At 47.4% G+C, this 16,043-nt stretch overlaps 1 protein-coding gene across 2 annotated transcripts in view; it reads left to right on the forward strand.

Annotated features, from left to right (window-relative positions):
* The window catches only part of C2CD3 (C2 domain containing 3 centriole elongation regulator), a 224,922-nt gene continuing 208,879 nt past the window's right edge, over positions 1-16,043 (forward strand). For both annotated transcript variants that reach the window (XM_033947874.1, XM_033947875.1), the window contains exons 1-3: positions 1-403; positions 2,567-2,836; positions 13,484-13,641. In XM_033947874.1, the coding sequence (XP_033803765.1) occupies positions 361-403; positions 2,567-2,836; positions 13,484-13,641 (471 nt within the window). In that variant the 5' untranslated portion in view covers positions 1-360. The remainder of the gene's footprint in view (positions 404-2,566; positions 2,837-13,483; positions 13,642-16,043) is intronic.

Consider the following 16,043-nt stretch of genomic DNA (forward strand, 5'->3'; position numbering starts at 1 on the left):
ACTTGTGACCTGGGTTGGCCACAGTTGGAAACAGGAGACTGGGCTTGATGGACCTTTGCTCTCTCCCAGTATGGCAATTATGTCGTAGGACCGGCCCCAAACTCTCCCTCCTGGAATGGGTAACTTGGAAGCTCTGCATAAAGGACATTTCAGAAACGTGCCTCGGTACCACCAACTGCCATCTTCTTCCCTCCTCCCAACGCTCAGCTCGGGCGGGAAACGGGCAACAGGCCCGGGCCTGGAGGGAAGCGGAAGTGACGTGCGAGTCGTCGCGCTTCGGCGCGAGCTCCGCCGTTGCTGAGGGAACGGCGAGCGTGGGGGGGAATTGGATGGCTTCTGCTCCCCGGAAAGCGACGCGGTATGAAGCCGAGAAAGGGGCCAGCGGGCGGCCGGCGGAAGAAAGGTAACGGAGACGACAAGATACAAATAAAAAACTGGGGCGGGAGATGTGAACGAGGTCAATGAAATGCAACGCAACGATATTTACTCGAATATTCCGCTAATGCCTATATTGTCAGTTTAATAATAATAATAATAATAAAAAAGTGTCCCTTTAAATGAAGGTTTTTTTGCTCATCTTTATTTCCATGCCTTGGGCTAACAACCAGGAAGCCCTGTTCCAACTCTGCTGCTGCTCCTTATGATCTTACTAAACTGCATTTAGGCACCAAGACCTAAGAAGAGCCTTAGTGGGTCAGGCCAATGGTCCATCAAGCCCAGTAGCCCGTTCACATGGTGGCCAATCCAGGTCTCTAGTACCTGGCCAAAACCCAAGGGGTAGTGACATTCCATGCTACCGATCCAGGGCAAGCAGTGGCTTCCCCCCATGTCTTTCTCAATAACAGACTATGGACTTTTCCTCCAGGAACTTGACCAAACCTTTCTTAAACCCAGCTAAGCTATCCGTTCTTACCACAACCTCTGGCAACACGTTCCAGAGCTTAACTATTCTCTGAATGAAAAAAATATTTCCTCCTATTGGTTTTAAAAGTATTTCATAAGAATAGCCTTACTGGATCAGACCAAAGTCCATCAAGCCCAGTAGCCCGTTCTCACGGTGGTCAATCCAGGTCACTAGTTCCTGGCCATAACCCAAGGAGTAGCAACATTCCATGCTACCGATCCAGGGCAGACTAAGTCAAATAGACAGAAATAGGGCAGAAAAACTCTCTAAACTTCCAGGAGAGGAGTGATTCAAAGAAATATCCTGAATACAATGAAAAAAATCACTCAAAATTTTCACAATAGCATATTTTGAACTGCGTACAACTGTTAGTGAATTTTCTGCTCAGAGAAATGGAGGTAATAACAGGGGAAAACCCCCCAACACTACTACCTCACCGCCCAATCATGCAGTTTGAATTATTTGCATGTAATTCCACTAAGGCTACACTTTTGATCTTATAATTTTATATTGTTTTATATTTTAAATCTGAACAGCAAACTTATCTTGTAGCTTGCAGGTTCAGGGCAAGCAGTGGCTTCCCCCATGTCATGCACCCAACAGCAAAAAATGGAGTACCAAGGGATACGCCCAGTTGTCACCCTGCAGGTGCAAAAAATCTTTCTTGAGGGGATGTGTTGGGCTGGGGAGTGGACCCTAGGTAGTTTCAGGTTTATTCAAAAATTTTATAAACCGCCCAATCGGCCTTCTAGGCGGTGAACATTATGTTAAAAACATATATGGGGTAACTATACATTCTTTAAAACAATAATCATTATTTAAAACATTTAAAAACAATACCAAAACAAACAGGAACAAAAAAGGGAAGAAGGATAGAACTGCAATTTATCAAATAAGAAAGAGAGCATATAGAGAAAAGACAAAAGGGAGGTGTCTAAAAGTAGAATAAAACTACGTAGCCCTAAAAAGGGCATTTAGGTCTCAAAAGCATCAAGAAAAAAATGTTTTTAATTTCGTTTTAAAATGGTGAAGATTTAATTCTTCCTGTAAGTGGACCGGAATATTATTCCAAAGAGATGGAGCGCTGACAGAAAAAATGATAGACCTCATTGTGTTGATAAACTTCAGAGATGGAACAGATAAAAGATTTTTAGAAGAAGATCTTAGAGTCTTAGAAGAACTAAAGGGAATAAGAGGGTTATTGATAAATTCTGGTTGACTATTTTGTCTAGTTTTAAAGATCAGTGAAATAATTTTGAATGTGATTCTATGTTCTACCAGAAATGTAGGCCGGGTTTTAACAAGCCTATGTTTCTGGCTCCTAGGTTCCTGTCAGAATCGCTGCCAGCGGCGCATAGTGACACTGAAATATTGTACCGCTCCTAAACATGCCCCCTTCTGGGCTTCTGCATCATAGGCGCTGATCCCGGAGGCCGTATAGCCCTTTGTTACTTGACTATTTTTTTAATGAGGGTTTACTTTGGTTTCAACGGTGTGACCAATTATCGCACCACGTAAACCAAATTAAACAGCTTGTATTAGGCGCTGGTAGGCTCGATAGAAGGACCTGCCGGCGCCTAACGTAAGGCGACCTGTTTGTGAATCAGGGCCTAGATGTATGCTGTTTAGAGTCTGATTTCATATGTTTTTCTTCACTCATAGGTGTTAGCGATGTTACTTCTTCTACAAACTTGCCACCTCTAGTTGAAGGGCAACTGCGCTGCTTTCTGAAACTCACAGTCAGTAAAATTTTATGGACGATTCCAAAACCACCAGCTTCCACCATCATCAGGGTGAGATGGTGGGGGGAGACGTCAGATGGGACAATATTTCGGCCAAGGGATAACACCCAGATGGAGCAGAAAGCAATAAAAACAACCACACGTTATGCTATCCGCTGTGGGCCAATGCAGTTTACTGCATATTTAACAGGTATTTGTAAACTGCAGTCTTCTACTTTAACCGTTCACTATTCTAAAATCGAAATTGAACTCAATAATTATTAAATTTATCTGGCTTGGTAAAACTCCTAGAATTGCTTTAGTATCTTTGCAAAAGCCAATTAAGGAAGGTGGGGTAAATTTTCCAAATTTTTATAAATACCATCAGGCCTATATTTTACGTCAAGGTATGTATTGGGTCCTGCCGGAGCTCGTTGAATATACTCCTGATTGGTTATATTTGGAATGGCGACTCATATTTCCTTTACATCTTTCTCATGTTCTTAGTATCAAGATGCCCAGATTATACAAAGAAAATAGAATTTTAATGGATACATGGAAAACCTTAAGATTTGTTAGTAACTTAACAGCTATTCCTATTAATAAATCAACTAATCAATCCATATGGCTAAACTCCAAGATTCAAATTGGCGGTTTCAAGATCGTCTGGAAACATTGGATAATTGCAGGAATTAGAAATTTAAATGATGTCATCTCTAATGATAAACTGCTGGATTTTACACAATTGCAACATAAATTTGGGCTTCATAAAATCACAATGTTTTCGCTGGTTGCAATTGAAGAAGGCCATTCAGGCGGGGTTTCCTAAATGGAAAAATCTTAATACTCAGTCCAGTTTGGAATTCTTATGTTTTCTGGGTCACCAGACCGCACAGTGGTATAAATCTATTAGTGATTTGGTTAAAAAAAAACCTAAAAATGGTCTGAGGGATATTTGGAGCATTGAGATTAAGCATCAGATTTCAGCATCTCAATGGCCACAAATTTGGTCTTGGAGAATGAGATGTACAATGTCAGCGTCTATGAGACAAACTTGGTTTTTTTTGTTACATAGAGCTTTTTGGACCCCCAGTTAGATTACAAAAATTAAATAGTTCCTTGTCCAATAGGTGCTGGCATTGTAAATTGGAGGTAGGGACTTTGGATCATCTTTTATTCTACTGTCCCCATATCTTAGCCTTTTGGAACTCAATCTGGGATCAAATAAATTGTTTATTGGAAAACCATGTAGCGTTATCTTATGATACTGTGATATTTGGAATGTCCATGAGAAAAAAGAGTCAGATATCATCATGTAATAATAAACTTTTAATGATCATGACTGGAGTTGCCATCCAACATATTACTAATAATTGGAAAGATCATAGTAGGCTGAATTTTAATTTTTGGTGGAATTCATTAGCTCACATATATAGAATGGAAAGATCAATAGCGATACAAAATGGAAATTATAATAATTTTATTAAAATTTGGGAGCCATTAACATCTTTTTGTCATGATTAAATGCCATTTCTTTAGCACTCTCCAGACCAGTAGAGGTTAACTTTACGAATGGGTATATATCTAATCATGACCAGCAGGTGGAGACTGAAAACAAAACTTTGGGACAGTATATACTATCCTCCCTTCTCTATTTCCCTCAGTCTTCTTTCAGTCTCCAGCAGGTGTTGAGTGATCTGTACCCATCTCTCTTGGTAGGGCTGTTGGAATTTGTTTAGGGGTTTCTAGTCCCTGTTTTTGGCCGGACGGAGCTTGGCCGGGCCCTGTTTGGGGGTCCGTCCGACCTCGGGGGTGTCAAACCCGGCGGGTCACGAGCGGGGTCCCTCCCCCCACTTCCTCCACCTCCCCACATTTTTTTAGAGGAGCCTCAGCAGTAAGCCTTGCCCCCTAAGTCAAGCAAGGCATATTGCTTCGAGAGCCTGTGGAGTCTGTTCTGTAAAAAAAAAAAAAAAAAAAAAAAAAAAAAAAAATCCTGAGGTAGTGCTGGTCTGAAGGGTTGTTTCCCTTTAAGAAAACTGTATTTTACTGTATTTTTTCATGTAACCAGCACTTTTTTATAGCTAGGTCACGTCTGGAGCAATTGTGCCCTTCTCCGGGGGAGTAGGCCACAATTTTAGTCCAGCCGCGAGGCACTCGCGGCCGGCCTGAACTCGGCGGTTTGGGTCGGTGAGGTGGTGGAGCTCCGTCGGCAGCGGCTGCAGGCGCCCAGAGCTCCCCGCCGATGGTGCCTCGCGAGTCGGCTTGGAGCAGTGGGGAAGCCCGGTCTTCCACAACCGCCCACGGAGGGATTCCCCGAAGGATTCCCTCTCAGCTGATTTTTTGACAGCTGATGCCGGCTTGCCTGCTTTAGCGGCTGAGACTATTCAGGTTTCTCAGCCGCTTCAGGCTATGGAGGGAGCATTTTTGGCGGGAACTTCGCCATTTTCTTTGTCTGGCCCCTCCATTTTGTCTGCAACCTCAGGTGACCTTCCCCTGTATGGCGAACACAGGGGCAGGTTTCAGCATGGACCCCTGCTGGGGCAGGGAGTCCCTGGGGACCCCCAGGGGTTTTTTGCCCCCAATTTATTTTCTTTCTTTGTGCGGACTTTTGGGGGTCCCACGTGCGCCTGGGGGGTTTCGGGGGGGGGTTTCCCTCCGCGCCCCCTATGGCTTTGCCTCCCTCTTTTCGTTTGGCGTCCCCTCTTCCTCCTCCCTCATCCAAGCGCCCGCGGGGGGGCTTGGATTGCGAATTGGTGGGCGGAGGAGCGTGTTGGCCTGGTTGAGGACCTGGCTGCTTTGGCGGGCTTCCAGGATCCTCTAGAGGGGACGCCTGTTGGCAGCGGGGCGGCGGGTTTCCCGTCTTCCAGAGCAGATGCGTCCGTGGTGCGCTTTTTTATTCAGAGGGATGAGCTTTTAGACCTGTGTAGCAGGTCTCCTTGGTGCTGCATTTTTGCAGTGGCGCCGCCGGAGACCCCGCGTATGGGGGCCCCTCTGCTTCAGGGGGTCTGTCCTGGTTCCCGCTCTTTTCCTGTGCGTCAGGATTTGCGGGATTTTGTGTTGGCGCAGTGGCCTATGGGCGCAGTTTCGTTTGGTGTGCGCCTTGGCTCTTGGGTATCCCGTCCCGGAGGGAGGTAGGGCTACCTTAATTTCGCCAATGGGGAACGCGGTGGTCTCGGCACTTCCTAAGCGGCATACCGTGCCTGTTATGGACGGTTCTGCTCTTAGGGTCTCGGAGGCGCGTGCGTTAGAGACTCTTCTTAAGTATGATTTTGATGTCTCTGCCTTTGGGGTACAGGCGGCTGTTTGTGGGGAGCTAGTCGCTCGCGCCGTGTTTCGGTGGGCTGAGCGTGTCCTGGATCGGGAGTCTGATGACTGGTCTCTAGTGGATCAGGAGGTAGCGAAGATTGCGATGGCTGCCTCGTTCCTCTCAGATGCTCTTTATGACTTGGTGCGGATTTCGGCTAAGTCTATGGCATGGCCGCGCGGCGTATTTTGTGGCTGCGCGCTTGGGCGGCGGATTCTGCGTCCAAAGCTAAGTTTACTAAAGTTCCCTTTAGGGGGTCTTTTTGTTTGGAGAGGAATTAGATGAGTTGATTCAGACTCTGACGGACTCGAAGGTGCCCCGTCTGCCTGAGGACCGTGCCCGCCCTGCGTCTAGGTGTGGGGCTGCCCGGGGGCGTTTGCGGGAATTTCGCAAGTATCGCCCGGGGCGTGGGGCTGCTTCTTTCCCGGCTCAGGGTTTTTCCCGGGGTCGGTTCTTCCAGCGCATGCAGCCCTTTCGGGGGGCCCGTCGGGGGGCAGGGAATCCCTCCGCCGGTTCCCCCGCTTCCCGTCCTGCGCAATGACTCCTTGCCGGCGCCCCCTTTGGTTCCGGTGGGAGCCCGGCTGCGCAAATTTTTCCCCAAATGGGCCGAGATCGCGTCCGATCAGTGGGTCCTTGAGGTGGTGCGGGACGGTTACGCTCTGGAGTTTACCCGCTCTCTGCCGGACCTTTTCCTCGCTTCTCCATGTCAGACTCCATGGAAGACGCAGGCTTTTCGTCAGACCCTTCAGCGTTTGCTAGATCTCGAGGCAGTGGTGCCGGTGTCCCCTACGGAGTGGGGCACCGGCAGGTACTCCATTTACTTTGTGGTGGCCATAAAGGAGGGGACCTTTCGGCCCATCCTGGATTTGAAAGGGGTCAACAGAGCTCTCAAGATTCCGTCTTTCCGCATGGAAACGCTGCGGTCGGTCATTCTGGCGGTTCAGCCGGGGGAGTTTCTTACGTCTCTCGATCTGACGGAGGCCTACTTGCAGGTTCCAATTCGGGCCTCTCATCAGCACTTCCTTCGCTTTGCGATCTTGGGGCGGCACTTTCAGTTCTGTGCGCTTCCCTTTGGTCTGGCCACGGCTCCTCGGACGTTCACCACGGTAATGGTGGTCGTCGCGGCAGCCTTGCGGTCGGTGGGCATCCTGGTTCACCCCTACCTGGACGACTGGTTGATTCGGGCAAAGTCGTTGCAGGAGAGCTCCCGGGTTACGGCTCGGGTGGTGGAGTTTCTCCGGTCGCTGGGCTGGGTGGTCAACCTTTCCAAGAGTCGGTTGGTCCCGGCTCAGCGTCTGGAGTGCCTTGGGGTTATGTTCGACATCTCCTTGGGGAAGGTCTTCCTTCCAGAGGCCCGGGTGAGCAAATTGCAATCTCAGATTCGCCTGCTTTTGGCGTCCCGGGGTCCTCGGGCGCGAGATTTCCTCCAAGTCCTGGGGTCAATGGCGGCGTCCCTGGACGTGGTGAGGTGGGCGCGGGCCCACATGCGTCCTCTTCAGTATGCTCTGCTCCGGAGGTGGTCTCCCCGGAGGCAAGATTTGGATGTTCCGGTTCCCCTGCGAGGCTTGGCGCGCTGCAGTCTGCGCTGGTGGCTCCGGACCCCTCACCTGGTTCAGGGGGTGGGTCTGGATCTCCCGCAGTGGACGGTGCTCCTTACGGATGCGAGTCTCCTCGGTTGGGGGGCTCAGTTTATGGGCCACTCAGCTCGGGGCACCTGGTCCGCGGAGGAGGCCTCCTGGTCGATCAACGGGTTGGAGACCAGAGCGGTCAGGCTGGCGCTGTTAGCTTTCCACTCCCTTTTGCTGGGCAAGTCGGTCAGAGTCCTGTCGGACAATGCCACGGCGGTGGCTTATGTCAATCGTCAGGGGGGCACCAAGAGCACTCCTGTGGCGCAGGAGGCGGCTCGGCTCATGGTTTGGGCGGAGTCCCATCTTCTGGACCTCTCGGCTTCTCATATAGCCGGAGTAGAAAATGTTCAGGCAGACTTCCTCAGTCGTCACTTCCTGGATCCAGGAGAGTGGTTTCTCGGCGCCGGAGCGTTTCGGTTGATAGTGCAAGATTGGGGGCAGCCCCTGATGGACCTGATGGCCACGAGTGGCAACGCCAAAGTGCCCCGCTTCTTCAGTCGTCGCAGGGAAGGGCTGGCCGAGGGTCTGGATGCTCTGGTCCAGCCGTGGCCAACGGAGGGGCTGTTGTATGTGTTCCCTCCTTGGCCGCTGGTGGGCAGAGTGCTTCTTCGCATTGTTCACCATCCGGGTTTGGTGGTGCTGGTGGCTCCGGATTGGCCTCGACGTCCGTGGTATGCGGATCTGGTGAGGCACCTGGTGGCGGTTCCTCTTCCTCTGCCTCTCTCGGACGACCTTCTGATGCAGGGTCCCATTCCCTTGTTCGACCCGTCTCTCTTCTGTCTTACGGCGTGGCTCTTGAAAGGGGTCGCCTTAGCAAGAAGGGATATTCAGACAAGGTGATCGCTACACTGTTGGGGTCCCGGAGGCTTTCTACCTCTCGGGCTTATGTGCGGGTTTGGCGTCTCTTTGAGGAATGGTGTCGGGCGCGGGGAGTGACCTCTTTTCGCGCTTCTCTGCCTAACATTCTAGAGTTCTTGCAGGATGGCCTGGATAGAGGCCTGGCTTGGTCTTCTCTCCGGGTTCATCTTGCGGCCCTGTCGACCTTTCGAGGGTTGGTGTCAGGTCAGCGTTTATCGGCTCTTCCTGATGTGATTCGGTTTCTGCGGGCGGCCAAGTTGCTTAGGCCTCCCCTACGGCCCTCGGTTCCCTCTTGGGATCTTACTCTGGTTCTCTCTGTTTTGGTGCGCCCGCCTTTCGAGCCCTTGGACGACTGTTCTTTGAAGGACCTTACTTTGAAGGCGGTCTTTTTGGTGGCCATTACTTCTGCTAGGCGTATTTCTGAGCTGCAGGCTTTCTCTTGTAGGGCTCCCTTCTTGGAGTTGTCTAGGGAGCGGGTCGTCTTGCGGCCTGTTCCTTCCTTTCTGCCGAAGGTTGTTTCTCCTTTTCATGTCAATCAATCGGTGGTTCTCCCGGTCTTGGGTGGTCGGGAGGGCTCTTCTGAGCAACGGCAGCTGCGCAAGTTGGATGTCGGTCGGGTCCTTCGCTCTGATGTGCAGCGGACCCAGGAATTCCGGAAGTCCGATCATCTCTTTGTCCTCCTGGCTGGTCCTCGTCGGGGAGCTGGCGCTTCTAAGGCTACTATTGCGCGCTGGATCAAGGAGACGATTGCTTCCGCTTATCTTCTGAAACAGCAGCCTGTTCCGGAGTTTCTCAAGGCTCATTCCACTCGGGGTCAGGCGGCTTCTTGGGCTGAGTCGTCGCTCGTGCCTCCGGTGGATATTTGTAAGGCTGCGGTTTGGTCCTCCTTGTATTCTTTTGTTAGACATTATCGAGTAGATGTTCAGGCGCGTCGGGACGCGGTGTTCGGTGAGCGTGTTCTGGTATCGGCCCTTCGGGGGTCCCGCCCGTGAGAGGGACTGCTTTGGTACGTCCCATTCGTAAAGTTAACCTCTACTGGTCTGGAGAGTGCTAAAGAAGGAGAAATTAGGTTCTTACCTGCTAATTTACTTTCTTTTAGCTTCTCCAGACCAGTAGAGGTCCCCACCCTGTCTGTTGTTGTTGTTGTTGTTGGGGCTGTTTTCGCGGGCAGTTTTTGTTTTTTGCTGCGGGTTCTAGTATTTTTCTAGGGCCGGGGAGAATTAAAGAACAGCGGCTGTGGCTCGGCTGGCTTAGCTGGCGAGCTGTGGGGACATTTTCCTTCGGGTATTTCTCCTCTGCATTTTCCAACAGCATTTGGGTATGTTATTTGTTACTCCTGTTCGGAGTATTGTTTTCTTCCTGTTTTCCAGTTCTTGGTTCTGCTTGGCTATTCGGCAGACTGAGGGAAATAGAGAAGGGAGGATAGTATATACTGTCCCAAAGTTTTGTTTTCAGTCTCCACCTGCTGGTCATGATTAGATATATACCCATTCGTAAAGTTAACCTCTACTGGTCTGGAGAAGCTAAAAGAAAGTAAATTAGCAGGTAAGAACCTAATTTCTCCTTTTCTATTAGTTATACACCATATAGTATTGGGAGGGGTGAGGGATACAAATATAGGTTTCTTATTATGAATGAAGGGCTTTGAGGGAGGGTGGGGAGAGGGTTACATTTGTATGTTTAGATTATAATGATAAGATATGCAAGTGCTCTGATTAATTGTGTTTATTATGATTGTTGTACACTTGATGAAAGTTTTAAAAATGAATAAAGAATTATAAAAAAAAAAATAAATAAAATCGAATTTGCAATAACCTTCAAAGTCTGTCAGGGTTATTCCGTGCCAACGCTCCCCACCTCACTATCCCGGATTTTTATGAAAATTTGTGTGTTGAATCTTACATGACCCAAACAAACTTTGGTAAAGTTTAAGATACACTAGTGGAATACTTGTGGAGATATAGCTCTTTGTTTGATACCACACCATGACCATGTACAGCAGGGGTGTCCAATGTCGGTCCTCGAGGGCCGCAGTCCAGTCGGGTTTTCAGGATTTCCCCAATGAATATGCATTGAAAGCAGTGCATGCAAATAGATCTCATGCATATTCATTGGGGAAATCCTGAAAACCCGACTGGACTGCGGCCCTCGAGGACCGACATTGGACACCCCTGATGTACAGTGTCCCTGCAAAATTTTCGTAAATTTTCGTCAAATATTTCTTTGATTATTTAAACAAAACAAATGAAACTTGGCAATCGTAAACAAAATTTTATGATCTATTCAATGGAACTAATGTGGATTTTACTTTTTTTGAAACTGGCATATGTAAAAAGCTGGTTTAAAATACTCCATTTTTAAAAAATCACATTTAAAGTAAAATTGTAAAGTAATGAGATTAGCTTATAAGCTGAAATCATATATTTGAGAACAAAGTCATGTCACAAAATAATAGACAAAATTTTACAGGGATGGCTTCATTATTACATCAGCCACAGAAGGCTAAACTTTGAAATTTTTTAGCCGGTCCATTTTTTGGGGTCACTATGAGGCTTTTAACACATTACTTCCATTGAATAGATTGTAAAAGGTTGTATAAGATTGCCAAGTGTAATTTGTTTTGCTTATACACCCCCTCTTTTATAAATGCATATCGCGGGTTTTAGCATTGGCACCGATGGTAAGTGCTCTGACGCTCATAGGAATTTTATGAGTTCCTTAAAGAGGGGGACAACCAAAGAAATATTTTGACTCAAAGTTGCAAAAACTTTGCACATGTGGTTGCAGTATGATATCAAATAAAAAGCAATATCTCCACAAGTCTTCCACCGGCAAATCTTAGGCCTCCTTTTACTAAGCTGCGCTAGTGGTTTTAGCGCACGCTAGACGCTAATGCCTCCATGGAGCTGGCGTTAGTTTTTCCGCATAACACGGGGGTTAGCGCGCGCTAAAAGCGCTACCCGCAGCTTAGTAAAAGGAGCCCTTGAACTTTACAAAAGTTAGTTTGAGCAATTTCACCAAAATCTGTGATGGTGAGGTGGGGCACTTTTCTAAAATTAGACCACTTAACATGGAATGTCCCTGTAGCGACTTTGCATCCACCGACTTTCTGCATCATTTTCAAAGAAAAAGCGTGCACATACATTCCTGTGACTGCTACTTACTATAGTTCAGTGTTTATAAGAAAGATGACTAGCTGTTATTACTAGGAGGTTCAGTAATTTATGGATCATTCAAAACAGGAAAATATATGTAAATATACCGTATTTGCCGGCGTATAAGACGACTGGGCGTATAAGACGACCCCCCAACTTTTACAGTTAAAATATAGAGTTTGTTATATACTCGCCGTATAAGACTACCCCTTCTTCCGCACACCTTCTGCACAACCTTCTGCCTGCCTGTCCCCCCCTTGAAGGCCTGCACCCCCCCGAAGGCCTGTCCCCCCCTTATAGGCCTGTCTCTCCCTTGAAGGCCTGCCTGCCTGCCTTTCCCCCCTTGAAGGCCTGTCCCCCCTTGAAGGCCTGCCTGCCTGCCTGTCACCCCCTCCCCCTTGAAAGCCTGCCTGCCTGCCCGCCCGCCCCACCCTGAAGGCCTGATGCCCCGACCCACCCCGAAGGACCGCTCGCCCCCCTGGCCTCCCCGCACCACCTATGAAGCAGCCGCAGCAGGATCGCGAAGTCAGTGTCAGCGATCCCTGCGCTGCTTCCTGCGCCACGGTCCCGCCCCTCCTCTGACATCAGAGAAGGGGCGGGATCGCGGCGCAGGAAGCAGCGCAGGGATCGCTGACGCTGACTTCGCGATCCTGCTGCGGGCTGCTTCACAGGTGGTGCAGGAAGGTCAGTGGGGCGAGCGGTCCTTCGGGGGTGGGGGGGATTGAACGGCAAGGCCGGGAGCACCCCCTTAGGGCTGGCACCCGGGGCGCACCGCCCCCTCCGCCCCCCCCTTGGTACGCCACTGCATGTAAACAGTACCCGGCGTATAAGACGACCCCCGACTTTGGGGAGGATTTTAAGGTACTGAAAAGTCGTCTTATACGCCGGCAAATACGGTATGTAACTTTGGGACCCTTTTCCTAAAATGTAGTGCATGCTAAAAAGCCCATTTTATACTTGTGAGCTTCTTGGCATTTAGCACACACTAATTCTGTTCACATGCTAAGCTTTAGTAAAAGGCCCCTTGTAATATTTTAAGTGATGTCTATAGTGTAAATGTTTTATTTACTATTCTTCACTTATTGAAATTATTTTAAAATGAATAAAGATTATTAAAGTAAAAGGCTCCTTAGTCGTGTTTAACTAAAAATATCTTGAGAACAAATAAGTTTTTATTCTTTTACAAAACTCTATGTAATGTGGTCCAGTGGTTGGAGCTCCAGCCTCAGCACCCTGAAGTTGTGGGTTCAAATCCCACGCTGCTTCTTGTGACCCTGGGCAAGTCACTTAATCCCCCATTGCCCCAGGTAGATTAGATAGGTTGTGAGCCTGCCAGGATAGAGAGTGAAAATTCACGAGTACCTGAATGTAAACCACTTAGACCACAGGTGTCAAAGTCGGTCCTCGAGGGCCGCAATCCAGTTGGGTTTTCAGGATTTCCCCAATGAATATTCATGAGATCTATTAGCATACAATGAAAGCAGTGCATGAAAATAGATCTCATGCATATTCATTGGGGGATCATGAAAACCCGGCAGGATTGCGACCCTCGAGGACCGACTTTAACACCCCTGACTTAGACTATAAGTAGTATATAAATACTAGAAATAAATAAATAAAGGTAAATAGTTCCAGATTAAAGCAGTTTAAGTAACCAAAGTTCAAGCTGTTATTCTTTTATGTTTACTTCTTTTTGCTGTAGGAATATTTAGGACCAAAGAATCAGGTATTTTTAGGCAAAAAAAAAGACAGACTCTAATAAGCAAGAACCAAACCACATATAACATTGCAAGCGGGGTTTAGGTTTGGGCCTGTGTACACAGCCAGGCCCAAGTGGTAAAGAAAAACTTTTTATTGGTCAAAAGAGAGAAAATCCTGCACCTATTACTTCACCTATTATTTATCTGCTCTAGATATGGATATGCTTGTATTGGAGGTGATGACCAAGCTTGATCATCTTCCTATTGGAAAAGTCCAAGTCCATGGGCTGCCACAGCTGTCTCCAATTCATCCAATTGCTGGATTTTTCACAATTGTTTCACCAACATCAGAGAAACTTGGGGAACTTAAGGTAGTACCTGTAGTTTAAATATATTATTTCCATCAATCATTTATTTGTTGGGAAAAAGTATTGTGTTTAATAAAAAATGGATGCCGTGAGTTCCTGCGGCAGTCTCACGAGACTGCCATGGGAACTTGCAGTAGCCATTTTTGGTTGTGGCTCTGCATGGGGTAGGAGTGTAGGAAGATTGTTTCTGCCCCACTTCACCGCTAGACCAACAGGGCTTTAAATTTGGAACTTGTATAATTCGCATTGTATTTGGACTATGCGAGGTAATCAAAATACTAAATAAACTTGAAACTTAAACGTGTGGAGGGATATGGGAATCAGGAGAGAGGCTGCTTAGAATCGTGAATGACCAAATTCATGAATGCTAAACCCACAAATATGTGGGGAGACCTGTAATTACAAATAAATAACCAGGTTATCTTACAACAGTTGTGGAAGTGTGTTTATGCTGTAACTCATTGGGATAATTAAGGAAAGTTTGATTTTGATAGAACTAATGAGAGGCAATTTGAATGTCTTTTGAAGGAAATGTATATTTTTTTCTAAAGTTTAAGTCATGTTCACATTGTCAAACTTTGCTGAATGCTTTTCAATTTTGCAGCAATGCTAAATATTAGCATGCTCTGTTAGTGTGTGATTTTGGCACTCTTCAATTGGTATGTAATTTGTAAAGGGTGGTAAATGCGTGGAACAGTCTCCCGGAAGAGGTGGTGGAAACAGACTGTGTCTGAATTCAAGAGGGCCTGGGATAGGCACCTGAGATCTCTCGGAGAGAGAAAGAGATAATGATTACTGTGGATGGGCAGACTAGATGGGACATTTGGCCTTTATCTGCCGTCATATTCCTATGTCTATATTTTTATTCTTGGCATGTTTAACATACATATTCATACACTGTGATTGCAGCTTTCATCAGGAAGTATTAAGTGAGCAGCAGTGCAAAAAATATTTTGGCACCAAAAAGCATGGTCCATCAATGGCATTGATCCCTATGGATTTGGAAGCTGCATCAGACACTGAGGATGCATTAGCACTGCCTCAACATTGAGAATGATAGAACCCATTGGCATCAAGCATCCTCTGATCTTGCTCCGAGTCTATGTATGGATTCAATGTCATCTTCATCGATGTCAAGGGACACCGATGTTGGGAGGAAGCCAAGAATCAATGTCATTTGTTCCTATCATAGCATAGCATACCATTGGGAGTTCTAGGGTATCGATGGCTCCAGTGCACGAGGAACATCCATGCCAAAAGAACAAGAAAATTGGACTTGGAAGAGTCTTTGGACGTCGTGTACCTGGACTTCAGTAAAGCTTTTGACAGTGTCCCACACCGCAGGCTGCTAAGCAAGATGGAATCGATGGGGTTAGGAGAGACACTAACTGCATGGGTCAATGATTGGCTGAGTGGCAGACTTCAGAGGGTGGTGGTTAATGGTACCCTCTCTAAAACATCGGAGGTGACCAGTGGAGTGCCACAGGGCTCGGTCCTGGGTCCACTCCTTTTCAACATATTCATAGGGGATCTGACTCAAGGGCTTCAAGGTAAAATAACACTATTCGCCGATGACGCCAAACTATGTAATATAGTAAGTGAATGCAGTTTACAGAATTATATGGCGCAGGACCTGCTTACATTGGAAAGTTGGTCCTCAACCTGGCAGCTAGGCTTCAATGCTAAGAAATGTAAGGTCATGCACCTCGGAAGTGGAAATCCATGCAGGACGTACTTCTTGAACGGAGAAACTTTAACTAGGACTTCAGCAGAACGAGATTTAGGAGTAATCATCAGTGCAGACATGAAAACTGCCAATCAAGTGGAGAAGGCTTCATCTAAGGCAAGGCAGATATTGGGTTGTATCAATAGAATTTTCGTCAGCCGAAAGCCTGAAGTCATAATGCCGTTGTACAGGGCCATGGTGAGACCTCATCTGGAGTACTGTGTGCAATTCTGTAGGCCACATTACAGTAAAGATGTGCGCAGAATTGAATCGGTTCAGCGGACAGCCACCAGGATGATCTCGGGGCTCAAGGGTCTCTCGTACGAAGAGAGACTGAACAAATTGCAGCTCTACACTCTCGAGAAACGTAGGGAGAGGGGAGACATGATCGAAACATTTAAGTACCTCACGGGATTTGTCGAAGTGGAAGATGATATTTTCTTTCTCAAGGGACCCTCGGCCACAAGAGGGTATCCGCTCAAACTCAGGGGCGGAAAATTTCATGGCGACACCAGAAAGTATTTCTTCACAGAGAGAGTGGTTGATCATTGGAACAAGCTTCCAGTGCAGGTGATCGAGGCAGACAGCATGCCAGACTTTAAGAATAAATGGGATACCCATGTGGGATCCCTATGAGTGTCAAGATAAGGAAATTGGGTCATTAGGGCATAGACAGGGG

The sequence above is a fragment of the Geotrypetes seraphini genome, chromosome 6 (assembly GCF_902459505.1).
Source record: "Geotrypetes seraphini chromosome 6, aGeoSer1.1, whole genome shotgun sequence".
Classification (NCBI taxonomy): Eukaryota; Metazoa; Chordata; class Amphibia; order Gymnophiona; family Dermophiidae; genus Geotrypetes; species Geotrypetes seraphini.